This window comes from Panthera pardus, unplaced genomic scaffold (genome assembly GCF_024362965.1).
Source record: "Panthera pardus isolate Hobbes unplaced genomic scaffold, ASM2436296v1 HiC_scaffold_16, whole genome shotgun sequence".
NCBI classification, from domain to species: domain Eukaryota; kingdom Metazoa; phylum Chordata; class Mammalia; order Carnivora; family Felidae; genus Panthera; species Panthera pardus.
In genome coordinates this window covers 72,012,653-72,039,264 of record NW_026526721.1, presented here as the reverse complement: position 1 = coordinate 72,039,264, position 26,612 = coordinate 72,012,653, and the positions used below count along the sequence as shown (strand labels likewise).

Here is a 26,612-nt window from a genome sequence, read left to right as displayed (position 1 = left end):
TCTTCAGTTGAACATGATATTTAGGGTGTTTCTAGACCAAGGGAGGGGTGAATGCTCTGGAATGTGGGGCAGAGAGTTGAGTGGACACAACTCTAGAACAGCGTGTTAGCTGGGAGAATCAGGTCCCAGACAACAGAAACATGACTCTCAGGGACAAGTAAGCGTGTGTGCTCAGAAGCTAGGAGCACCTAGGAGTCGGCCGGTTAGACTGGGTCCCCCACGCCCCCTGAGGTTCCGGCAGGGGGCGCCAGAGAGAGGGCCAAGGCCAGCCCGGTTAGCCCAGGTGTCCAGTCTGGGGCGGGAGGGTGCGCCCTAGGGGCGTGGACACCGCGGAGAAACACCCTGGCCGCATTTAAGTAGCTGCAGGCCAGTGCCAGGGAGGAAGGAGGCGAAAAGTTCCAGCAACTGCTGACCTACTCGGACCCAGAGTTAGACGCACCGACACCCAGCCCGGCCCCAGCTAGCTCTAGACCGCGCCATGCGGGGCCCGAGCGTCTCTCTGTGGATCCTCCTCGCTCTGCGCACAGGTGAGGCCCGACGGCCCGGTCTCGGGAGCAGGAGCAGGAGCGGAAGTAGGAGCTGGGGCGGGGGTCCTGCAGTTCTCCAGCCCCGGACCAGGGTCCCACGCAGCTAGGCAGTGTGCTCTGAGTCCTTATCTCCCGGGAAAGAGGGGAGGCGTAGAAAGGCGCCAAGTGCAGCTGAAGACGCCGGGGGTTGGGGGGTGGGTACTAACACTGACCCCGGCCGACTGGGACGTCCGGAGGGCTTCTTGGGGGAAACGGCATTGAGCTGGGCCTTGGAAAAGCGGGCCTGCTGAACTTCCCAGGAGAGGGGCGGCCAGAGGCGTGGAGGGGAGCGTCTTGGAGGGTCGGGGGGACAGCTGGGAGGGTGAACGCTCTTGGTAGGCGTGGAAGCCCGAAGAGGGTTTGGGGGCCGGAGCGACTCTGCCTCTCCCGAGCCCGGGAGGGAAGCGGGAGGAGATTCTAAGGGACCGGTGGTGACACGTGAGATACGACCCGAGCTGGGAGCATGTGTGCCCAGAAGCTACGAGCACCCTAGGGCGCCCTGCGAGGTGCAGCGAGGAGGAGGGGGCGCTGCCGGGTCTCCTCGCGTCTGCACCGCCCTCTCCCAAGGAAGTCAGGGCCCAGGGCAGTGAGGCGTGAGTCTGGGCATCGGGGAGCTGCTGGCAGGGACGGGCGGACACAGGATGGGTTCACCCTGTGACCTCACCAATACAAAATCTGGACCCGCTACCAGGGTCCCAACTCTACGGTTGTCGGGACTACCAAGGTGCAGCCCTGGGGCTCTGGAGAGGGGGGACGCAGTTTCACATTCCAGGATGCCGCCAGGAGCTGGGTTGCAAAAGGAAGGCTGTGGAGGACCCTGCAGTCTTGACCCTTGGAGTGGGGATGGGAAGGACAGGCTGCCAGGAGAGAATGACCTGGTTCCTGGGGGTGGGGAACTGGATCCAAAGCTGGACAGGGTGAGTGGTGGAGGAACTCAGGTCTTCCAAGGCATCGACTGCAAGGACATCTGGCCCCACTTCTGCTGGGGCCCCCAGGCTGGATGCTTTCTGGGACCCTGACCCAGTCAGACCTCGGGACCCAGGAGGCTCCCCACCAGGAGGAGGGGTCTAAGCAAAAGTCCACGGAAGAGCTATGTGTCCTGGCTCTCTACATAGGTTTACTTACAGCGTAGAAGGTGGCTTTTCTCATCTGCACTCTCCAATGACAGAGCAAGCTCAGAGAGGGGAAAACAAGTTGCCTGAAGTCACTAGCTCCTTCTCCAGGAGCGGAAATGTGAACTCCACCTGCTGGTTCCTCAGCTTCCCCTTGGCAGAGGCCTGGCACTGTGACCCTGAGGGTGGGTTTGCAATGGATGTAATCACAGATGCTCCGAGAGGATGCAAGTCTCCTCAGGGGCAGCCGTAACCACTTCCCAGTCTCAATTCCCGGCTCCTGAGGAGGGCGCAGGGATCCTGAGTGAGAGAACCTGGTCCATCACCCTCTTGTTGGAGGACACAGAGGCCCCAAGACTAAGCAGGAACTTGCCCAGTCACGGAGCCAGCCGCGACTCCCCAGCCAGTGCTCTTTCCAGCCACCAGGCTAAGCAGGTTCGGGGGTAGCCCAGCACTACCCCCGGAGACATTCCCTGGCCTCTGTAAAGTGCCAGGCTCTCAGCTGCCCCAAGTGCAGGAATATGCGTGCAGTCTGTGACACTTTTTGCCTCGGTCCCTCCCCGGGGGAGGGCAGGGCCGCAGTAGAGCACGGGCTACACAGGCTCGTGGGGTTACACACAGCTGCTGGAGCCAGCCTGCTTGGGCTCGGGATGCCAGGGGAGCTGGACCTCACTGTCCCCTGCCCCCAGCGCTCGGCGGCATGGAGGTGCGGTGGTGCACCACCTCAGACCCAGAGCAACAGAAATGCAGCGACATGAGCAAAGCCTTCCAGGAAGCCGGTATCCGGCCATCCCTCCTGTGTGTCCAGGGCACCTCAGCCGACCACTGCATCCAGCTCATCACGGTGAGTCCTGCCCCCTCACTCCACTACCACACCCTGCCAGACGGGAGGGCTCTGACTCACGAGGGAGTACACAACAGCGTCATTCACAGAGAAAGGTGCCGATTTCCTCCCTGCCAGCGGGCATTAGGATCTCCTGAGTTTCCCAGGCAACAAGCGCCGGCTTGTTTCCTGCCAGGGCCCAGGCCAGCCACTGGGAGGCCACAGAGAGGGCCCCTGCTCGGTGGGCGCCAGTAGGGAAAGATATCTAAGAGGCAGAGTTTTCCTTCCACAAGGCCCCTGCTAGAGTAGGGACACTACCCACCCCCACCAAGGCGCGCCCAGACAGCAGCCCCCTCGGTGGCCCATGGTAGTTAGGCCGTCATGAAGCTTTCCCGAATGGGGCTTGTGCACTTTCTCAGGAAGGAGGAATGAAGGCCAGCAGTCCTAGGTGGGTGAATGGGGGTGGGAAAGAAGTGCTGAGGGGCGGATCTGCTCAGCTGGCACTGACACTCAGAGGCAGGACTTCAGTGGAAGGACAGTGCCTGGAGGGAAGCTTTCTGGACAGGCACAAGGGAACCTGGGATTTCATTTCAGCTCAGCCCTTGATTTCTCCCCAAAGCTAATCCAATCATATAGTACCACATGGGCCGGGGGCTTCGGTCAGGCTCCACTGGGAGGAAAGCGATTATACTGAACTACAGTTTTATCATGGACCCCATGACACTGATAGGTATACTGCCATTTGTGTTTTGAAATAAAAAAGGGAAAAAATGAAGCGGGAATTTGTGGGATTCAGTCTGCATCTTAGAAAATCTGAGGTTAACAGTGGAGGCGGAGGTCTGAGAGGCAGGAAAATGAGGGAGGCTCACTTTCCACTACATACCATTTTGTACTATCTGATTTTTTTAAGTTCATCTATTTATTTTGACAGAGGGAGAGAGAAAGAGAGTGAGAGCACACAAGCAGGGGAGGGGCAGAGAGAAGGAGAGACAGAATCCCAAGAAGGCTCCGCACCATCAGCGCAGAGCCCAGTGCGGGGCTTAAACACGCAAACCATGAGATTATGACCCGAGCAGAGATCAAGAGTCAGACGCTTAACCCACTGAGCCACCCAGGCGCCCTGAAAATTAATATTTTTTAAATACATAATTAGAAAAGGCAAACCCTTGGCCTAGGAGAGCTGTCACCTAGGACCTGGTAAAGCGTGAGCCCGCTATACCCTGGTGGCTGCAAGGCTGAGCCAGGACAGGGTTCCTGGGCCAGACAAAGAGGACGAGTGTAGACCTCCATGGCTTTTCAAGGGGCCCTAGGCAGTCGAATGGGCCAGGGTGCCTGGGCTGGGCTGACCCACATGTTCCCAGCAGGCCCAGAAGGCTGATGCCATCACCCTGGATGGAGGAGCCATTTATGAAGCCGGGAAGGAGCATGGCCTGAAGCCCGTGGTGGGCGAAGTATATGATCAAGGTCAGAGGGCTGAGTGGGAAGAGGGGCGGGCCAAAGGACAGAGGATGTCACTCTGCAGTGGGTTTGGCCCTCGAGCTGGTCAGTAGCCCTGTCCCCAGAACAGTCCTGGTGTCCAGGCCAGACCAACCCACAGAGACTCCCCTAAGTCTCTCTTGCCACCCCCCTTAGAGCGGGGGCACCACAGACATAGAGGGCCAGTTTAAGTCTGTTCTTCCCTGTGGGGAGCCCAGCCTGCCTGGAACTTGCACCCACAAGCCCTTACCGAGGGGCTGCCCCATGTCTGCTATAGTGTTAGGCACAACTGACTGGGTGAAGGAGTCTTCATAATGCCCAGCGCCCGAGCACTTCAGTGACCCTGTGTCAGAAACAGCACGAAGTGGGGATAGGGGCTGGCCAGAGGTATTGCCTAGGACCTGCAGAGCTCAGCCGGCCAAGATCAAATCCCAGTCCCGCCCCTTCCTATGGTCCTCTGTGGCCTTGAACAACCTTCCTTCCTTGACTGCAAAATGGGGAGAGTAACCCCTGTCCTGTCACACAAATGAAACGAGTCAGCCTTGACTCATGGTGTGCACTTGACACATGGTAAGGGCTTGGAGATGTGAAAGCCTCTGCCCCAGTCCCTGCACCTTGCATCAGATCTGTGTCTAACTCAGGATACGTGGTGCGCGCACACACACACACACACCCATCTCCCACAGCCTTCCCAGGCAGGGTTCCAGCCTCTCTGGTGGCTTCTTCCCTGCCACCCTCGCTCCTCTCCTGTCTCTCCTTCTAGAGGTTGGTACCTCCTATTACGCCGTAGCTGTGGTCAAGAGGAGCTCCAATGTGACCATCAACACCCTGAAAGGCATGAAGTCCTGTCACACGGGCATCAACAGGACGGTGGGCTGGAACGTGCCTGTGGGCTACCTGGTGGAAAGCGGCCGCCTCTCCGTGATGGGCTGCGACCTGCTCAAAGGTAAGGGCTTTGGGCCAGGCAGGCTTCTCCTGCAGGAGCGCTGCGTCTCCCCACTGGCTGCTGCGCTGCCTTCCCCTCACAGGTGACCGCCCTCAGGCTCACCTTCGTCCGCAGCTTCCTTTAACTAAGGAGCAGCCCCATCGCACCTCCTCCAGGGCCTTCCGGACACCTACTTGGTGCTGGCCCTCTCTTTAGTGCTGGCCAGCCTGCTGTTGCTACCGTTTAAGTTCTGGTTGATCGGCCCTCCAGGGCACTTGACTCTGGCTCACTCATCACGGTACCCTAGGACACCCCTGAGCACAAGGTCCCACCCGTGTTTGGGAGGCAGTGATGCTCAGGGAGCAGCTCTCACCTGGTAGACCTGTGTAGGTTCCTACTTCCAGAGACGTGTCCTCGGCATTACACACGAGGAACTACTTTTTCGGGGCCCAGACAAGCTGCTGGCTTATACCCAGAAAGTTCACAAGTGGGTGAGCGCAGTCGATTCATTTCTAGTAAGAATAGGGCTGTCCTGCAAACAGAATGTCTCCCATGGAAGGGAGGTGAGAGTGATCTGAGAGGGGTTGTTGAGAATAAAACATGCCAAGGGAGTGAGCTGAAGCGCTGAGTGCCTGACTGAGAGCACTCAGGTAGAAGTTGTGCTTCTCCTGCTTGGGGTTTCTTTTCCTGGCCACCAGTCTCTCCACGGCAGGCATAGTACAGTGAAGTGGCCCCTGACACATGACAACCACATTCTTAAACTGCCCTCCTGGGATCACAGCACCCCCAGTAGAGTTTATCCATGAGTGTGCTACCTCCTGGTTTGTTCCACGGGTGACCAGTCCCTGTCAGTGGGGGCAGGTGGGAGAGCATAATCGTCTTTTTTTTTTTTTTAATGTTTATTTCTGAGAGAGAGAGAGAGAGAGAGAGAGAGAGAGAGCATGATCAGGGGAGGGGCAGAGAGAGAGAGAGAGGAAGACACAGAATCCGAAGCAGGCTCCAGGCTCTGAGCTGTCAGCACAGAGCCCGACGCGGAGCTCGAACTCTCATGAACCGCGAGATCATGACTTGAGCCGAAGTCAGACACTCAACCAGTGGTTGAGCATAATGGTCTTTTAAAGCCCAGACTTTGCTGTCAGATAGATGTACATTTAAACCCTGGCTCAGCATAGTCTCCCTCATTGAACATCAGTTTCCTCATCTGTAACACAGGAAAATTAGCACTACAAGCCTGTGATGTTGGAAGAGCTGAGATAATTCACACAACGACTTTGCACAGGACGCAGCACAGGGTATATCCTCACTGCACAGAGCTGTTGCTACATGAGCTCAACTCCTATACCTCTCGGGGGCACCTTGCTATCGTATACGCATACACATGCACACACAGACACGCACACGTGCACACGCGCATGGGCTACACCCACATATGCACAAACCCGTACACACACATGCACGCATACACATGCATTCACTGCCCCCGTACAACCCAACCACTGTGTAAACCAGCACAACCTGCAAGAGCTTGGAAGCCCTGTCCCCTCGGATGGTGGCCAGATATGGGTGGCCTGTCTTTCAGTTGGCACATTTATTAAATTTCTGTTCCTCTGGGAGGAGGCAAAAAGCAGACCAGGAAAGGGAGCCCACCCTGGAAGAGTGTGGTCTAGCTGGGTGATGAGCCAGCCTCCTGCTCACCCTATGTGGCACTAAGGTGACCTTAGCACAGGATAAATATTTGCCGAAAGGGTGGACACTGGGCCTCAGTGCTGGCGGCGGCCCCAAAACCATGCCAATCCTGACCACTTCACCGTTTCCCTGCCCCTTCCTGTGTTTTCGAAAGCGTTGTCTATGAAATTAATTGTAGTCATTACGTAATAACTTCTTTCTTTCCCCACTTTCATTGATGACACGTAACTGATTTGAAGTGAAACCCACAGTGAGGACAGTAGTTATTTGACAGTTGTCCTTTGCGGGCAAGTGGAGATAAATGTTTTATCCCCCAGAACTGTTTTTAAAATAGCGAAATTCACTCCCAACACTCCTTGCTGCTTTTGTGGCCCCAGTTTGGGAGTCACTGACCCAGTCCAGCTCCCCAGTTTTGCTCGGACAGAAGCTTGGAGGGTCCAGCGAGTCCCTGAGGAGCCCAGCCCACCCTAACTGCAGCCTGAGGAGAGTGAGCCCTCCCTGGGGCACTGGCCCAGGGGTGTGACCCCGTGTGGCTGACTGACCTCCCTCTGCCTCCTTCCCACAGCTGTCAGCGACTATTTTGGGGGCAGCTGCGTCCCCGGGGCGGGAGAGACCAGCTACTCGGAGTCCCTCTGTCGCCTGTGCAGGGGCAACACTGCTGGGGAGGGGGTGTGTGACAAGAGCTCCCTGGAGAGATACTACGACTACAGCGGAGCCTTCAGGTGAGAGGAGAGGACAAGGGTGGGGGGCGCTGAGTCAGGGATGAGGCCTTGAGGCCACAGAGCGGGTGGTAAATAGCTGCACTGAGAGGTCCCAAGGGTGGGGCAGTGTTGGCTGCATCTCTTCAAAGCACCCTTTATATAGTTCATGTGCCTGGTTAGTTTAAAAACATCAACCTGGAATATGCCGGACTGGATTTGCTCACAAAATCAACATGTTTGGTGTATTTAGAGAGATGAGGGCTTAGAGAGTAGAAAACGACAAAAACAGCCTTTTGCCACTTTTGTGTCGCCATTCTGGTGTCTCAGACTCACAGGGAGGGTGATAGGAGTGGGCAAGTGTGGCGGGAACCCTGGAAGTCCTGACAGTCGGAACTGGCCTCAGCTCCGCACCCGATTAGGGCTGGTACTTTGGATGCGCTCTCCTTGGAGCCCAAAGAGAGTCTCCAACAGCATGTGGCATAGCTGCGTCTGTCCACAGCTGAGGAAACATGCTCAGCAGGGCCGGCAGTGGAAGCCTCCTGAACCCCTCTAACTGCCTCGGCCTCAGTGTTTCCACCAGGAAGCAGGGAGCCTGCTGGTGCCCCACGCCCCAGGGTGGGATCTGGGGAAATGCAATTTGGGGCACAGAGAGAAAAACAGTCCTCAGTCCTCCAAGCCAGAGCTTTTGGCCCGCCCCGCTCTCCTGGTATTCCCCCAGCCCGGACCCTGCTTCTCTGCTGGCTGTGGGGACCCAGGCAGCCCTTTGCCCAGTAGGGCCTGGCCTGCCTCCCTCACTGGGCAGTGACGTATAAAGGATACATAAAAGTCCTGGTCCCTTCCACTCAGGGGTTTTTGGTGTGGCATGAGAAGGTCTTACCTAATCCCCTGCCTCAGGGCAGAGTCATCTTCAAAACACCCTGAGCATTGAAGCTGTTGATAACAGCAGCTGCCCTATGAGTACCTGCTCCACTCAGGCTCCGAGCTGGGCTGTACAGTGTCTATGCTGATTGTAAAGGATCTCTCCCTATGGAGAGCTACTTTCTTATCCCCACTTTAGAGGTGATAGAGGCTAGGAGGGCTCCACAACTTGGCAAAGCCACACAGGAAACAAACCAGGGAGCTAGATCCTGGGACTTCCTGACCGTGAAACCTGTGCCCACCATCACCAACCCCTACGGTCCAGAACAGACCTCCAGAAGGCAGATGAGCTCCACCCAGGCTCACTGGTTTCTCCTCTGCAGGTGCCTGGTGGACGGGGCAGGGGATGTGGCCTTTGTGAAGCACAGCACAGTGCTGGCGAACACTGATGGTGAGTAGGGAGGGCCGGCGTCCAGGAGCAGGGTCTCAGGCCCTGTAACTCTCCCTAAAAGGAAGAGATGAGTCTCATGAGTATAGTTCAAACTGCTCTGTGGGGCAAGGGGCTGCCCTGCTCTGATTTGTGTCTGGCATTGGCTCCCACTTTCAGACTGGATTCTGACTGCAGAACATTTGCAAATCTCTGCATTAGCCCTCATCTACCATTCCTTCTCCCATTATCTGAAGAAGCCATCCCTTATCCCTGAACAAGGTCATATTAAGTTGGGTTAGTGTTATGTGTTGATCCATTATATCATTGTCATTTAAAAAAATTTTTTTTTGCAATCGTTGAGCTATAGAAAATTTCTAAGAGTCAGTCATAGAACTTCCATTTATTTTTACCCAGATTCCAGCTTTTACCATTTGCCACATTGGATTCATCATTCTTTCTATACTTGTGTATGTTCTTTCTGAATCATTTGAGAGTATGTTTGCCTGCCTCAGGCCCTTTAATACTTCAGTGTGTATCCCTAAAAACAAGGAGATGTGGACCTAGCCACAGTAACAGTCATCAAATTCGGGAAACATAACATTGACACAATACTATTATCTAATCTACAGCCCATATCCCAGATTCACTAGTTTTCCCAATTCTGTTCTTTGTAGCCATTTTTTTCAGGCCGCAGACCTAATGTGTGATCACATGTGGTATTTGGTTGTCAGATCTCTTTCGTTTCCTTTAACTTCAAGGAATTTCTCAATCTTTGTTTTTGTGGCAGTGACATGTTTGAAGAGTCAGGCCAGTTATTTTCTAGAATGTCCTCTAATTTAGATTTCTGTTGGTATTTTTATTTCTTTAATTTGAGGTGTAATTTACATGCAGCAAACACTCTCTTTTTGAAGTATGGTTTGGCAAACTTTGCCAAAAACACAGTTGTATAACCACCAATACAATCAAGAGAGTGATTGTGACAGACCTCTCACCCCAAAAGTTTCTTGATGCCCCCTTCTGGCATCCACCAATCATTTCTGTCTCTATAGTTTTACCTACTCAACAATGTCTGATCACTGTCTTTTTTTTATCACAATCTTTTTTTTAATCATAACCTTTGCCTTTAAAAGCAGAAGGTCCATCATGTGGTCTGACATTCAAGAAGGCAAACAATAAGAACCAGATTTTAGAAAGGGGAAAAAAATGATTTGAAAAAGGAGGAAGCACATAGGATTATCTCCAGAGCAAGATGATCCTATGAAAATGGACAGCTGGGACTTGGGCCTTAAGATCAAGCAAAAAAAAAAAAAAAAAAAAAAAAAAATTGGAAGGTGGAGAAAGAATAGGGCTGTATTGGGTTAAAATTGGCACTTTTAGTATTGTGGTGGTAATCTAAGGAAGTCTAAGTAATTTTTTAAAGACTATCTTCATGCAAAAGATTGGTAAGAACAAAAAAGGAAATTGACATAAATGTCTGAAGCAACGGTGGCTCTAATGGTCCCTAGCCAATGAAAAACAGTGGCAGATCGAAATACCAAAGTGGTACGTTTGTCTCACCGGAAGGCCAGATATGCCCCCAGAGCTCTATACAAAGGCTTTGCAGCAGATTAAAAATAGAGAAGAGCTGGGGAGGGAGGCGAGAATGGCACAGAGTAATTGTTGAGAGTGCTATAAATGATCATGCAGTCATTAAAAATGACCTTTATGGAGTTTTCCAAACTATTGCTCTTGGTTTTGGGGTTTGGTTTTGAAATAGCTTTGGAGGGAACAGAGTTTTCCTGATCCCACAAATGATTTTTCCCCCTCCTATTTCCTAGCAGAGGCTTATCCTCCTCATTTTAAAATTGAAAAGTCATAAACATATTGTTATGTAATGCCATCTGTTGAGTTACAATCTTAAAATTATTCTTCTTAATATTCTTAATCTGGTGTCAATATTCACTCTTTCAAATAAATCTGGTTTTCTATCATAAATGAGTTTTACGGAAATTTTCCAATAGTGTGGGAAAATGCTTTAAAATGACAAATGGAAAAAAGAAAAGTAGGGTGCAAAATTGCCTATCAAGTATGTCCTTAGCCATGTTAGAAATGGTTAGAAAATAGAACAAAGGACTTGGAGGAAACATCCTTAGACATTAATGGATGAATATTGGATGAATATATGGGCAAAGCTTTGGAGAGTTACCCTTTTCTCTCTGGGCCACGGTTCTGGGTAGATTCTGTCTGGCTGTGTTCCCACCATGGTCCTCTCCCCTGCTCTCTGCTCAGAGCCAAGTTTAGAGCCAAGCAGTGAACTCCTGCTTCATTTCTCTCTCCCCTTCTGAGCTCCCCTTTTTCTCTTATTCTTTTTATCATTAATGAATCATCCTGTTTGTATGTGCTGCATTACTGTCAGAGACCTCAAATCCGTGTTTTTAATAGAAACTGGGGAAAGTCTATAGAAAATGTAATACACCTGGTCTTGTGGAGTGTGGCCGCCAAGCTCCTCTTCATTCTGAGTTCTGGGTCCCACCTCCCAGAAGAGTTTCTGTTCACCATGAGTCTGCGGCTCTTTACACCCTAGCCTCTCCTCAGCTCCCTCTCCTGAGCCTTCCTGAGGCCTTTCCCAAACCCCTCCCAGGACAGAAGTTGCCTCACCACAGGCTTCCTATCTTCCCAGGGAAAACTCTTCCGTCCTGGGGCCAGGCACTGCTGTCGCAAGACTTCCAGCTGCTATGTCTGGATGGCAGCCGTGCTGATGTCACAGAGTGGAGGCGATGCCACCTGGCTCGGGTGCCTGCTCACGCGGTGATGGTCCGGCCTGACACAGACGGGGGCCTCGTGTTCCAGCTGCTCAATGAAGGCCAGGTGAGTTCAGGGCACCCCCCCTACCCTGCTTCGACACAGCTTCCCAGATGGTACTGAACCTTCTGGTCTCTCGCCAGGGTAGGAGCTCACTCCAGTGAGAGCCATCATGGGGCTGGGCCAGCCAGACCAAGAGGGGCAAGCCTCAGGGACCCCCACCCCTGCCTGGGGCGAGACCACAGCCGAGGAGGTCTCTGTAGTGTCCAACCTTGGTGTGAAGGAGGGACCGACTATGTGAGCTGGCAGCCAGAAGGGCAGACCAGAGAGGGGAGACCCAGGACTCAGGAAGCGAGGAGGCCTGGGCTCAGGCACCCCTCAGAGAAAGCTGCTCACATTTGTGGCTCTTAAGACCAAAACCAGAATATATGAGCAAATAAAATGGCAAAGCCAATGAAGGTCGAAGTACCCCATTAATTAAATGTGCTGAATAATGTTTTGCTGAGACCACTGTTTACAAGAACAGCACATTTCTGACTGTGGGGCACCCCAGCTTTAGCTAGTTTTGTCCCATCACTTGTCCTTAGTCCCATCCACACCTGGGCCATAAGTCCTGTGTTCAGTCAGCTGAGTGTGACAAGGCAGAGTGCACTGGGGGAGCACAGAGGAAGGAAGGAGGCAGTGCCTCACCTGGTCCCCAGAGTGGGCACCTGGCCAGAGGGCGTGGGAATAAGGAGCTGGTGGCATATCTGGGAGGGATGTGCCCCCCCCCTTCCTGCTGGCATCACCTCACCAACCCCCACTCTCATCCCTTGACACACAGCGTCTATTCAGCCATGAGGGCAGCAGATTCCAGATGTTCAGCTCTGAGGCCTATGGCCAGAAGGACCTGCTCTTCAAAGATGCCACCTCTGAGCTGGTGCCCATCGCCACACAGAGCTATGAGGCCTGGCTGGGCCGCGAGTACTTGCAAGCCATGAAGGGTCTCCTCTGTGACCCCAACCGTAAGTCCACCGGTCTCTTGCCCCACTGGCTCTAGCCCAGCCGGACCACAGGCATGGCAATGCTTTCTGGAGAGGCAGCTGGGAGAGGACACTCACCCCAGGAGCTGTGCCCCTTGGCCTCCATGAGAACCATTTGCTTCCACCTCCCTGCCTCTGGAGGTTTGGGGAGGAAGCTTCTCCAGAGTTGCATGGCCTGCTATACCCTGGATGCCCCATCCACTCCAAGGGGTGAGATCCAGGCCATCAGGGTCTGTCTTGGGAAGGGTCTCCTTGCCCCTCCCCACAGAAGTCATCAAGTCCCATCATTCTCTCTCCACAATGCCTCTCTCTTCCTCCTCCCCACCCCATAGCCAAGGCCCTGGTTCAGCCATTGTCTGTTGGCTGGACTATTGCAGTAGTCTACAAATGGGCTTCCTGCTTCCTGCCCCCTACAGCCAGGGAAATGGTATGCCACTCACTTAGACACATGGCAGCCATGATCTGCCTCAAGCCTCCTCACAGTCCCATGAAAGAGGCACACAGTTACCCCCTTTCTGTAAGAGGAAACAGGATCAGATGTTTAAATAACTTACTTCTTACAGCTAATGAGGGAGAGGATCAGACTCTCCCTTGGGTCTGGCTCCAAGCTCTTCGTACTGAGGTACTGGCCCCCATGGCCCCTGCCCCACAGGCCATCATGCTCAGGGCCAGCCCCTGAAGCAGGTGTGTGCGGTGGTGACCACAAGCTCACACACACTCACACACACAGGGCTGCCCCGCTACCTACGCTGGTGTGTGCTGTCCGCTCCAGAGATCCAAAAGTGTGGAGACATGGCTGTGGCCTTCAGCCGGCAGAAGCTCAAGCCGGAGATCCAGTGTGTGTCGGCCGATTCTCCCCAGCACTGCATGGAATGGATCCAGGTAGGGGCCGCGCCCAGAGGGGCAGGCAGTGGCGGTGCCTGGGATGGTCCTTACCAGTCCTCCCCCAGTGCCCTGGTCTGAAGGAAACAGGGTAGGCTGGGGAGGAGAACACCTCCTGTGACAGAGGAAAGGTAGGAGGAAGGCCTGGCAGGGACCAGCCATCCCACCCCAGGGGACAGGTTGGGGGGAGGGTGGTATTTCCTTTCAGGGAACCCAGGAATCCCTCCTCACTGAGTGGGTGGTCTGGGAGCAGAAGGAGCCCGAGACTGGCCCAGCCAGGCACTGGTTGACCTGTGGCCTTCTATAGAGAGAGATGAAACAAATGGTACTGACCCTTACTAAGTACAGTGAAGTACTGATGTCTTCTGTGATGGTCTATCCCAGCCTTTTTTTCTAAGCTTGTCATGGTTCATTGCACTGATTTGGCATCTGCTGATATGCTGCAGCCAAAAGCACTGGCCCTGTGGAGGCCCACGCAGCTCTGTCCTGCTTTGCTTCTCTGCCTGGAGATGGAGGCCAGGACCAGGAGGTAGCCCTAGGGCCCTGCAACCAAGGATGCTACTGTGGCCACAGGTGGCCCACCAGCCCTTGGAGTCCTGGGCTCCTCCCTCCTCTTTTTTAAGAGCAAGTAGGTAGAGCCTATGGTCAGGAGCCCTTATCAGGGCAGTCCCCAAATGCAGGCCGGACCACAGCGCCTCCGGAGTGTCCACACTGCCCCAGCCAGGCAACCACATTGACTTAAAGGCCAAGAAGAGAAGCATGGACAGGAATAACAGGAGGTCAGGATCGTGATAGATAGCAGTCACACGAGCATGCGAGTCCCGGGTGCCGCACGCTGTGCTGAGATTTCACACGGGCTGCTTCACTTAATCCTCACAGCACCGCTATGGGGTGGGTATGATCACTGTCAAGTGCGGGAACTGGGGCCGGGAGAGGCTGAGGAAGCAACTTGCCCAAAGTCACCCAGCTCATGGTGGGGGAGCCCCTCTCCCCAGGGGCCCACAGGAGGCCGGCCCCAGCATGACCGCAGGTAACGCCGAGGAAGGGTGGGCCTCAGTGGAATGGAGGAAGGGGAGACTGGAGGTAGAGGGCTGTCCATTTCCTAAGGCTGGGCAGGCTGTCCTGTGGGGGGCGGCTGGGGCCACGGGCTGCAGAGCAGGGACAGATGTAGGAGAGAGGTTTCAGCTCCCTATAGGCAGGAGCCTTCTCTCTGTCTGAACTCAGACAGGGCCCAGGGGCTGCCCAGTGCCCTACAGGGAGAGTAGCAGACTTGGAGTTTCCTCAGAACCCCAGCAAAAGGCTCAGAGATACTTGGTTCTGAGGCTCTCAGGGATGGTGTCCAGTGTAGCTCTGATACCCATCTGCTTCCAGGCCACGGTGCCTCTGGGAAGGGGTGGCAGCTGGAACGGACCCTGGGCTGTAGGTAGGAGGTCTGGAGAGGGCCCCCAGAGACACACCCTCCAGGCCCAAATACCAGTGCCACTGCCTGTTATTCCGCCATCATGCCTCTGGGCCTGAACAATGCAAGGTACCTTCCTGGGGTGCAGATGTCCCCTCTCTCCCCTGGCCCCATTCCCTCCCTTTGGGGTTCGTCACACTACTATGCCTTGATTATTGGCTAATCCCTTTTCAGTGTCCGAGGGGTCACCTGCGCAGAGGCTTCAGAATTCACAAGATTGGGTGGAGAGTGGGAGACCTGGAGCGCGTCAGGAGGGTCGAGAAAAGAGGGCCCTGGGCTCCTCCTGCTGCCTCCTGAGGCTGAGCTTTTTAGCCATGAGACTGCTGTCTTTGAGCCTGGCTCTTTCATACATTCGCATACACATTCGACAGATACACATTGCATTTGTGCTGGATGCTAGCCCTGGGCCTGGCAGTCCCTGGGGAGACCCCACCCCAAGCACAAGGGCAGTGATAGTCAAAGTTCTGCTCAAAACAGGGCCTGGCAACAGATGTGTCAGTAAACATTTATTCAAAGAACAAAGCAGACGCCCATGGATGGGAGTGCTGGTTTCATGCCTCTGGTCCTCCAAGCACCCCTTTTGCCCACACATCTCACTAGGGTGGGGTAGGATAGGGTTCCTCAGGGAAGAGAGCGAGAGGCCAAAGTCCCCAGCACCTCTGTCAAATCCCGACACCTTCTCTGCCCGGTCACCCGTTCTGTCCCATTTCAGGCTGGGAAAATTGATGCTGTGACCCTGAAAGGCGAGGACATCTACATGGCGGGAAAGGAATATGGCCTGATTCCAGCAGTTGGGGAGCGCTATGCCCGTGAGTGTGGTTGCTGGGTCCCCTGGCCTCTGCTAAAAGCAGCTGATATTTTCATATATATATAACCCACCTCAGCCCTTTTCAAAAGCTCCCCCTCAGTGTCCCTTTCCCAGGGCTGGTTGCTGTCAGTCACAGGCAAACCCCAGATCTCGGGTTTCCCATCTAGTCATTAAAAGCCTGGCAGGTGCGGGCAGACCTTCTATAAAAGGTCAGAAACCCTTTAGGCTTTACAGGCCATATACAGACTCTGCATATTCCTTTTTTTTTTTTTTTTTTTACAACCTTTTAAAAATATTAAAACCGTTTTTTAAAACATTTTTTAATGTCTATTCATATTAGAGAGAGAGAGAGAGACAAAAAGAGCATGAGCAGGGGAGGGGCAGAGAGAGAGGGAGACACAGAATCTGAAGCAGACTCCAGGCTCTGAGCTGTCAGCACAGAGCCCGACACAGGGTCCAAACTCATGAACTGTGAGATCATGACCTGAGCAGAAATCAGAAGCTCAACCGACTGAGCCACCCAGGCACCCCTAAAAACTGTTTTTATGCTTGTAAGCCAGGCCATACAAAAGCAGGCTGAGTATTTGCTGACTCCTCGATGAGAGAGCCTCCTCTGCCCTTCCAGCCTGACCATGTGGCTCATAGAAGGTGGCCCTGGGGACTGTCCTTCCTGTCAGCTCATGCACACCTTCCCAGTGGCCCAGGCTGGGGCCTTGGTGCTCTGTCCCCTTAAGTGGTGACCTCAGGTCATTTCACTTGGACATGAAAAATCTTTGGGCCTAGGAAAAACGTTTCTGCAGTCCTCAGCTGTGCCTCCACCTTTCTCCCAAGAGGTGAGAAAAATACCACCTGAGTGTAAGGGAAGGAAAATCTCTTTGGGTAAGGAATGTTGGGGAATGGGTTGAGGGACACAGAACTCTGAAAAGTGGAGCCAAGGGCTGCTTCCCAGCCTTGGAGGGGGACAAGCAGGGGTCCCACTGCTGGATGTGCACTCCTGAACCCATGCAGACAGGGCCTGGACCATGCAGAGAGAGGCACTTGGGGCAGGACCATGGCTCTGGGGCAGGAGCCGCCTAAGGGAACGGGTTGAGGGCAGGAGGGGATTTGCGTTGGCTCATGGCTGGCTGAGGCCGGAAAGCACCAATGGGGTCCTCACTGGTGTCCCCTCCCCACAGCGGAGGACAGCAGCAACTCCTACTTCGTGGTGGCTGTGGTGAGGCGGAACAGCTCCTATGCCTTCACCCTGGATGAGCTCCGGGGCAAGCGCTCCTGCCACTCAGGGTTCCACAGCCCCGCGGGCTGGGACATCCCCGTGGGCGTCCTGGTGCAGAGGGGCTTCATCCGGCCCAAGGACTGCGATGTCCTCACAGGTACCACCTTCTGCAGGGACGTAGACATGCAAACTCTGTTTTGGGGTCTACTGGGTTGGTTGCCGGGTCTGAAGGTCAGGGAGCCCACCCCCCGCAGGATCCCACAGAGCAGCCCAGAGAGATTTCCTCTTCCTCCTTGATGTGCCCCTTTCTCTTGGGAAGGTTGGGATTATCCTTTTGTTTTCTTTTTTCTTTTTAGTTTTTTTACATTTATTTATTTTTGAGAGACAGAGAGAGACAGCATGAGCAGGGGAGGGGCAGACAGAGAGGGAGACGCAGAATCAGAAGCAGGCTCCAGGCTCTGAGCCGTCAGCACAGAGCCCGATGCGGGGCTCGAACCCACGAACTGTGAGATCATGACCTGAGCCGAAGTCGGACGCTTAACCGACTGAGCCACCCAGGCGCCCCAAGGTTGGGAATATTCTTGCCTACGCTTGGAGCCGTTGTTGGGTGGAGGGTACCACACTGCCCCGTCCCGCTTACCCAGAGTGGAACTAGCTCCAGTGGGCATGAGGAGCAGGGGGTATGCATGAGCTCTGAGCCTGGCGGTATCACCATCCAGTCATGGGTCTGTCCCCATATCCCAGCAGCGAGGCATCTGGGGGACCTCACTGGAAAGTGGCCAGGCTTCTGTACAAGTGCTGAAGAAGTCACATTTACCAAGCAGCCACCTTATGCCATACACAGGGCCCTCCCCACCTGTTAAATCACATACATCCATGGTGAAAGGAAGGCAGTAGGAAGCTGGCAAGATCCTGGGCTGACTGCACCTCTGTCCCGTCTGGCACCTCAGAAAAAAACCACATTTTTTTTTCTAACCATCTCCACAAGCACACAGAGAGTGTTAGGGTTGGCTGCTCCCACTCCCACACAGCTGGGCACTTGCCCTGACTGGAAGAGAATAGCTTATGAGGTAGTGAGTTCACCATCCCTGAGGGAGTCCAAGAGAAGACTGGGTGACTACCAACCAGAGGCTGTCCATGGGATTCCTGTATCTGGACAACTTCTGTACTCCCCTCATCCCTGTGATTCTCACAGGAGACATGCTCATCTGACCCAGGTGGGCAGTGCAGCAGACGGGTGGCCTTGAGCTGTTGGGCCAAGCAGAGTGGGCAGACTTGTAGGGGAGTGGCCCTCTCATCTGCCCCTGAGCCCCCACTGCCCTTTCCCCTGCTGGCCCCTTGACACAGCCCTCCCCCTCTGCTCCAGCCGTGAGCGAGTTCTTCGGTGCCAGCTGCGTGCCCGTGAACAACCCCAAGAACTACCCATCCTCGCTATGTGCGCTCTGTGTGGGGGACGAGCAGGGCCGAAACAAGTGTGTGGGCAACAGCCAGGAGAGGTACTATGGCTATAGCGGCGCCTTCAGGTAAGCAGTGGCCTGGTGGGCGGGCCAAGGGCCAGCACAGATGCTGGGTCCCTCCTGCCAACACCTGCCTTGGCCTCTTGTGTGGCAGGTGCTTGGCTGAGAACGCGGGGGATGTCGCCTTCGTCAAGCACACGACTGTCTTTGACAACACAAATGGTACGTGAGGGGGGCTGGGGCCAGAGCGGGACCAGATTCTTGGGGGGTTGTTCCCCATCTCCAACATGATGCAGGCACTGGGTATTGCCAGGATTGGGGTAGAGCAGCAGCTGGGAAAGACTGAGTCTAGAAGGCTCTGCCCCTTGGGGATCCCAGGGGCTCCAAGGGCCTCTCAGGAAGAATAGACCTCAGGGCACATGTCCAGGTGGGCAGGACACATGACAGTTTTTACCGGTCTAGAATCCAAGTCTCCATTCCACCAAAATGGTAGAAACTCAACCTCAGTCCATTTGGAGAGACCCCTTCTTGGGCATTTATATTGTGTCTAGGTATGGTGGGGGGCGGGAGTGGGCAGGTGCAGGGGGACAGGGGCCTCTCTCCACAGGGTCGTCAGTTCACATCAGCATCTGGTCTTTGGTCCGGAGAAGGTCAGTGTCCCGTGCAGGGAAATCACCTCGCATCTCCTAAGCCATACAAGGCAATGCACAAACCCATTCACATCACATGGGTGGCTTTTTCTCTGGAGTCACCTTCCTGGGCTCTGACTGGGAAAAAGGGCCCAGAAACTCTATGCCCCCAAACCCATGCCTGGGTCCTATTGAGGGGCAGGGGACTTTGGCGTGCCTCTCTTCCCTCCCTGCTCCTGTTCCATTTTGAAGGCTGGAGGCTGTTTCCCCCCCAACACCTACTGTTTGTTCTTTCTCTATACCCTGCCTGCACCCAGGCTTTGAAACCCCAAGTGCTGGGGGCTCAGTCTTCTCTCAGAAACTCGTCCCCAAAACTCAGTGCAGAAAGGTGCAATGTGGCCCGAAGGGGAGGAGGAGATTGGTGAAGAAGAAGCAAGACCTGCAAGAGAAGAACATCAGTTAGGATTTCAAAAATCAGATGCCACCCTGCCTAAGAAGTATTACCAAAGCTGGGAGGGCTTCAGGCCCCATTGCCACAACCCCTCGCCCCTGCAAAGCTCCTACCCTGAAGAACACTTGGGATCATCCCCCCAGGAGGAGGGAGATTTGTGCTCCTGCAGGAGCCAGTGAGCCTGGCCTGGCCCCAGCCCCAGGCCCTCTGTGGTCTCAGGATAGGGGGAGGGGAGGGGCCGGTCCTGGGGGGACCCTTTCAAGAGTCACCTGCATCGAGGCACCCACCTCCCAGGGGCACTCATTCTCCTTTATTTTTATCTCTACTTGTGGGCCCACCTGGAGTTTCTTCTGGAAGAGGGTGGATACTAAGTGAATAATACATGAAGACACAAAAATAGTATGATTCCCGAGGGCAGCGTTTCTCAGGAAGCCCTTGGGCCAACAACCCCCTGCTTCAGAAACACTGGGTTGCTGGTTTAAAATACTGATCCCTGGGCCCCACCCTAGACCTAACTTTGAAACTGCCTCTTCCAGATCAACACATGATGTTATACCTTTTCTGGTTTGAGAACTTCAGCCATTAGGGCAAGAGGTCCACCACCACCTTCAGGAGCCCACCCCACCTCAGGCCCAAGACCTGTAACACACAGGTGGGGCTCTTGGCCTGGGAGTGATTAAGAGTCTCCATTTTGTCATTTCATATGCAATAGGAGTGGTCATACTCACTTTGTGTTACTGCCATGAGGAGAGAGCAGTGCTTGTGAAATACCTGTCACATTATAGGTTCTCCCTATTCTCTACCAGTGGTAGCTCCTACCAATGTTATTTTTTTTAATGTTTTTATTTATGTTTGGAAAGAGAGAGAGAGCACAAGTGGGGCAGAGGCAGAGAGAGGGGGACAGAGGATCTAAAGTGGGCTCTGTGCCGATAACAGCAAGCCCGATATGGAGCTCGCACATGCAAACTGCGAGATCATGACCTGAGCCGAAGTTGGACGCTCAACCGACTGAGCCACCCAGGCACCCCGGCTCCTACCAATGTTATTAGCTCAACCAGGTTCTCCGGTCCTGGTAGGAGAGGAGATAAGTTGGAGAATGGAGAGGGTTGAGAAGCTGGCTACATATGGCCACCTCTCCCCAGTCAAGGATTTGTGAATCCAGAAGGAAAGCAGCCTCTCTCTTCCTCTCTCCCAATGCTCCATCCTCTCAGGCCACAATTCTGAGCCCTGGGCTGCTGAGCTAAGGTCAGAGGACTATGAGCTGCTGTGTCCCAATGGGGCCCGGGCCGAGGTGTCCCAGTTCGCGGCCTGCAATCTGGCACAGATACCATCCCATGCTGTCATGGTCCGGCGGGACACCAACATCTTCACCGTGTATGGACTGCTGGACAAGGCCCAGGTGAGCCAGGGCAGGGGCTACATCACTGGGGGGTGGGCAACCAAGTGAGCCAGGGCCCCGGGTGCTTCAGTCTACCTGGAGCAGACCTCAGGAGGAACTGAGGAAGCCTGGAGAAAGTTCTGACATGCTCACTTAGTCAAACCATTCCTCCAACTATCCTTTCTGTGTCTTGCATTATTAATGTTTCCTTCTCAGCCAGATCGTTCTCACCCACATATAAACCTGCTGCTGTTTCTACCATCTTGAAAAAACAAATAAGCCCCCTCTTGGTTTCACAGCCATTGTAGCCATAATCCCACCCTCCTAGAGCAAAACTCCTTCAAAGAGTCATCTCTACTCAAGTCACCAGTTCCTCTCTGGTCTCTCTCTCTTTTTTTTTTTCCCAGTGTTTATTTATTTTTGACAGAGAGAGACAGAGTGTGAGTAGGGAAGGGGCAGAGAGAGAGGGGGACACAGAATCCGAAGCAGACTCCAGGCTCTGAGCTGTCAGCACAGAGCCTGACATGGGACTCAAACGCACGAACCGTGAGATCATGACCTGGGCTGAAGTTGGACACTCAACCGACTGAGCCACCCAGGCGCCCCCTCTCTGGTCTCTCTTAAGAATGGAGACCATTCTAGACAGGCCCCCACAGGGCCGTGAACCTGCCCTGAGCTAGATCAAAGTGAGCCATGGTGCTGAGTCCAGTGGCTGTTTCTCAGCCCACATCTCCCTGACCCTTTAGCCACATTGGCCACAGCTCCCACCTGCTGGAAGTGCTTTGCCCCTTGGCTTCCAGGTGCACACCTGCCTGGCTCTCCTCCCAGGCTCTATAGCAGTTCCTCCTCATTTCCCTGGCTTGTAATGACTGGACTGCCCCAGGGCTCTATCCTAAGCCCTCTTCTCCACCTCCACCCCTGTTGACATCGCCTCATCCCACGTCAGCAGCCATCTGTGTACTGACAGCTCCCAAATTTATGTCTTCAGCCCTGCTTTCATCCCACCCTTCCATCTTTAACAGCTGCCTACCTGACATTTCGACTAGCATTTCTAACAAGCTTCTCAGCCTGAACAAGCCAGCAGCTGGACTGCCTGCTTCCCTCAGGCTTCCCCCCTGCTGCGAATGGCCACTCCAGACCTCACATTTCCTCAGGAGTCTTCTTCAACTCCTGTCTTTCTCTCATGGTCTACATCCAGTCCATCTGCAAATCCCATTGGCTCAACTTTCAATATACATCTGGAATGAACACAGACTGACAACAGGGCCTTTGGTTCCCACCCACTCCACCCCCTCCCCCACCTCCCCATCTCCCCCCTTCTCTCCTGTGTCCCCTTCTCCCCGCGGAAGCGATGTGGGGAAGAACCCTGTGTCAGTGCACATTTTCCCGGGGAGAAGGCTGGCCTTTCCTCAGATCCTCCATTATCCGTGAGTCCCCCGAAAGATTGATGGCCACTTTGACCCTGCTTACTGTGGAAGCTATCATCATATCAGTACTCCAGCTTGCTAGGTTGGCAGGCCTGTGATTTCACATCAGTCTTGGTGCCCTGAAATCCCTTGCTCTTTGGGTCACCATATGTAAAGCCTGCGTGACCACTGGGGAGGCCAGATGAAAAGCACATCTACCTGTGGTGCTTCCAGGACCTGTTTGGAGATGACCACAATAAGAATGGGTTCAAAATGTTCGACTCCTCCAACTATCATGGCCAAGACCTGCTTTTCAAGGATGCCACGATCCGGGCGGTGCCTGTGGGGGAGAAAACCACGTACCGAGACTGGCTGGGCCCTGACTACGTGGCGGCTCTAGAAGGGATGCTGTCTCAGCGGTGCTCGGGCGCAGGTAGGTTCACACCTCACGGGAAGAGCAGGTGTCCCGCCACATTCCCCGTCATCCCTCCCAGCCTTTCACCCCATATCCTGAGTGAACTGAGGGCCTTTCCGGGTGGTTACAGACGATCAAGGTGGGGTGTGGGGGCAGCGGGGAGTGTGGTCTGAACAGGAAGACTGCAGACAGAGCAGAGACACTGGCTGTGTAACCCAGACAGACCTAGATAAAGAATATAAATGCTGCCAGTAATGGTCCAGAGAGGATTGAAGCAACCACATAAATATACATGAAGTATAATTTTGGAAGGAATGAATATGTAAAGAAACCGGGGGAAAGAAGAACTGTACCAGGGCAGAAAGAGGGAGCCTGGCCGAGTCGAGTGCACACAAGTGCGCTCGGTCAAGTCCTGTGCTGGTGTGCCCACTGCCCGATAATGCGGCTCTAGGTGTTCTGAGGCCTTAACTGCCTGTGTTCGATCCCTCAGCGGCCCTGGTCCCCAGCCTGTCCCAGTTGCTGCTGCTGCTCCTGCCACTCCTCACAGCTGGCCTTCTCCATACCGCCCTCTGAAGCAGCTCCAGGCAAGCCTAGCCCTCCCTCGGAATGGAAACCTACTCAGAAATCTCCATAAATAGGCTGTTCTCTATGGTGAAGCGGGTTAGCACTGCTCAGAGAGACAGGAAGTGTGAGAAACCACGGAGCTCCTCAGAGCTGCGATTCTGACACCAAAGAGGAGGTTCTGTGATTGCTGCAAACCGGAATAAAGATGAATGTTAAAGGAAACCCCCCCCCCCCCACCTCGAGTTGAGTTGGATGCGAGCAGTGCTCCTGCGTGAACCCAGCCTCTGCCTCCCAGGCACCACCTGTCCCTCTGCCACCTGAGGCGGGCGAGCTGGCCGGCCTCCCAGTCACGCCCCACCCACGGCTGGCAGGCCGCCTCCCTGCAGATCTGTAGGCTCCCACCACCGGAGGAGCCTCACCAGGCTCAGGATTGGAAAAGGCCAGTTACCAAGGAAACAGGCTGAGCCCCCGGCCTCCCACACGGCCCTCTCCGGCCCTCTCCGCTGGAGCCTGCCCTGCTGAGCTGCCCAGGGGACCCGTCCTCTGCCGGTTCCCTCTTCCCCTCTGAGGAATGGATGCACACTTGGCACCTCCTGTTAGCCCCTCTCCATCTGGGCTCTAGACTCCCTCTTCCGGCCTCCCTCCTTAGGACACCGTGTCTGTCTAGGGAGGCATCCACCAGATGAGGCTACAGTCGGGCCTGCCAGGGAGGTGAAGCTGCTGGACACAAACAGCCCTTTGTCCTTGTCTTCTGTGGCTTGGTGTGGCCCAGACCACCCGACATACCTGATTGTGCTGGGCCAGAACAGACCACAGGGGTGAACCCTCAAGGGGGTCCTCAGACAAAGGAAATGCTCCTCAGTAAGCATCCCCCCAACTGAGTTTCCATCTCAGATTATCCTCTTGTCCCACCCCCGTGCGACGCCCTCCCCTCCTCAGATGCCCCTGCACATCTAGCAGTGGCAGTTGCCTCCCGATGGAAGGACTCAGTCTCAAGGACCTGCCCAGAGAGCTCCAGGCCTGGAGCAGGAGGTAACCTGGGCCTCCGAGGCAGCACAAGCTGTCTGAAGAGGCAGGAATGGGGAGATGCCCTTCTCTTTGTCACAGGAGCCGTGGGCCAGGTTAGGCACCAGTGGGGAGCTCCAGCTCCTCTGTGTCAGCAGGAGGTCTCCTCACCCAGGCCTGTACCAGCTGGACGAGGCCACTCAATCCAGAGGAAGGGTCCCACCTTCCCCTCCCCTGTGAGTCAGAGGAAAGTGCCTGGAGAGGGTCTTCTCTACTCCATTTTTGCCACAGTTGTTTGAGGAGCCAGAAAAGTTTCCAGAACTGCCAGCTCTTCCTCTGAATTTTCTTCCCTGAGAAAAGGAAAAAAAAAAAAAAGAAGAAGAAGAAGAAGAAACAGGAGCAAGCCACCCTCTCAGCAGACTGGGAGCCGCGTGGGTCTTGAGCTATTTGCGTCTCGATCTGCGGGGGCCTCGGGGACGCCGATGACAGGCTGGTTCCTGGTGCTTCGCCCCCATCAGGGGGCGTTGGGATGGATACCTTCCATCTCTCAGCAATGAAGGAGGCCCCTGGCAGCATCCTGGCCACAGTCGCGCCGTCCCGAGGAGTCCTAGTCACCATGCTGGGGAAACTCTACCCCACTGCGAAGGGCCAGAAGGAGCAGCCTCCGCTACCAAGCTTTGTACCCTCTTCACCGCGAGGAGTGAATGATTCTCTGACCTGACGATTGTTTGATTTTTTTTTTTTTTTTTAAGGGAGATTCGTCCAGTGAGAGTGTATTTGTGTTTGGCTACCCTGGGCTAGTGTGCTGCCCAGGGTGTGACACCAGTAACCATGAGCCACTGAGTATGACATGTGTGAGTGCTGTGTGAGGTTGGATTTTCAGGTGACAGCAGGGGGCTACCACTGTGTTAGTGCTAATAAAAGATGTTGGTTTTTTTAAAATAAAGCCGAACAGCCCTGCACCTGCTGAGGCTTGGAATCTGATAGAAACTTTCTGCCGCTGATTGATTTGACTTCTTAGCTGGTCAGAGGCCTACCTGCCCCAGACCACTCCCCAGCCTGCCCAGAATGGCAGTTTCCACTCAGAACCCTGTTCCCCGAGCCAGAGTTAGGGCCTCTTCAGCCGGTGAGGCACCCAACTCCCTTCTCCACTCTGAAAGGGCCCCCAGCACATCTCAGCTGCCTCCACCCCCTCAGCCTCTTGGGTACCCACTCTTCTGGGGACCAGATAAAGAGGAGGATGCCAACTTCTACACCCACCCCTGCCCTGTGTCTGCAAAATAAGCTGCCCACACCTTTGCTTTGGCAAGTTGGCCACTAATTCACTGGAGGAGGGAAGGGGAGGTTAGTCAGATCTCCCACAGTCCTCACCAGCAGCACTGTCTGGCCTGAAGTGAAGTGAGCCAGTGGGGCCGGCCTTGGCCAGTGCCCTGCTGGGGCTGAGGATGTGGAGGTTCTCTGCCCTTCCCCCTTCCCACGGCTCCTCCGCTGCCCCAGGCCAACCCTCCCTCCATCGCTGCGGCCATCTTACAGAGCTGCGTCTCACTCCCACAGTGCTCGTGCTGTAACTGGGTGGTCTGCCTGACCTCAGAAGCTGGGCAGGGACCTGGGCCTCAGAGAGCATCCACACGGTCTCTGCACCATGTGAGTCTCCTGGTGCTGCCACTCACCCCTTGAAGCTTCGGGAGAGTTACTTAGCATCCGAGCCCCATCTCCACTTCTGAAACATGAGCTCGATAGTACGCACCTGGTGCAGTCCTTGTCAAGTCTGGATTATCCTACATGTAAAACACTCCACACCCTGCTTGGCACATCCCAGGTGCAGGACAGACACTATTACCATTGCCATTACGATTACTCCTAGAGCTTGTTTTGTGGGCCTAAGTTTCAAATTCCCAGGAGAATCATCTGATTGGCCCAATGTGGGTCAGGTTTCTCCCACTGGACCAATCAGCTCAGGCGAGCATTGGGCATACAGCGAAAACCTGGCCACTGAGACCCCCCCAGAAAGAGGAAGTGAAATCATAGCGAGCAAAGCAACATCCCCAAGTGTTGGCTACTGGGTCTGCTTTAGGTAGTATTTGGCATTTGTCAAGCACTTATTAATATCTACCGGGGCAACAGGGACCTCGGCCATGGGTTTTGTGCTTTAGAACAGTGCTTTTTAAACCTGGATGTGCACGCGAATCTCCCAGGGATCTTGTTAGAGTCAGAATGTGATTCGGCAGGTCTGGAGTGAGGCTGCAGTTCTAACCAGCCCTCAGGTGGTGCCCACACTGCTGGTCTGGGGATCACATTTAGAGAAGCAAGCCTTCAGAGACCTCTGCTGAACCCCCTCTGACCACACCCACCCACGGTGGGAAGAGTCACAGGGAAAGTGCTGTTTGCCCAGGGTGCATAAACCATCTTTTAGACCATGCTTTTGGAATTCTTATCGAAGAGTCCTGAGCCAGTTACCAGGGTTTGCACAGGACTCTTCTTCAGGTCCTGCCTCCAAAGGGTGGTCAGAAGGCTGCTGTCTGCAGGAGGTGTAGAATGAGCTTGATGAACAGGCTGCAGTGTTCA

At 54.5% G+C, this 26,612-nt stretch overlaps 1 protein-coding gene across 1 annotated transcript; it reads left to right on the top strand.

Moving 5' to 3' along the window:
- Nucleotides 1-288: 288 nt before the first annotated feature.
- On the top strand, nucleotides 289-25,035 carry MELTF (melanotransferrin). The gene is made up of 16 exons (XM_053903512.1): nucleotides 289-527; nucleotides 2,368-2,522; nucleotides 3,866-3,965; nucleotides 4,741-4,923; nucleotides 7,154-7,310; nucleotides 8,531-8,598; nucleotides 11,237-11,424; nucleotides 12,182-12,362; nucleotides 13,111-13,262; nucleotides 15,434-15,530; nucleotides 16,705-16,899; nucleotides 18,109-18,265; nucleotides 18,354-18,421; nucleotides 20,491-20,678; nucleotides 22,298-22,496; nucleotides 22,969-25,035. Exons 1-16 carry the CDS (start codon nucleotides 479-481, stop codon nucleotides 23,049-23,051), a joined length of 2,220 nt encoding a protein of 739 aa, XP_053759487.1. The 5' UTR covers nucleotides 289-478; the 3' UTR covers nucleotides 23,052-25,035.
- Nucleotides 25,036-26,612: the final 1,577 nt, after the last annotated feature.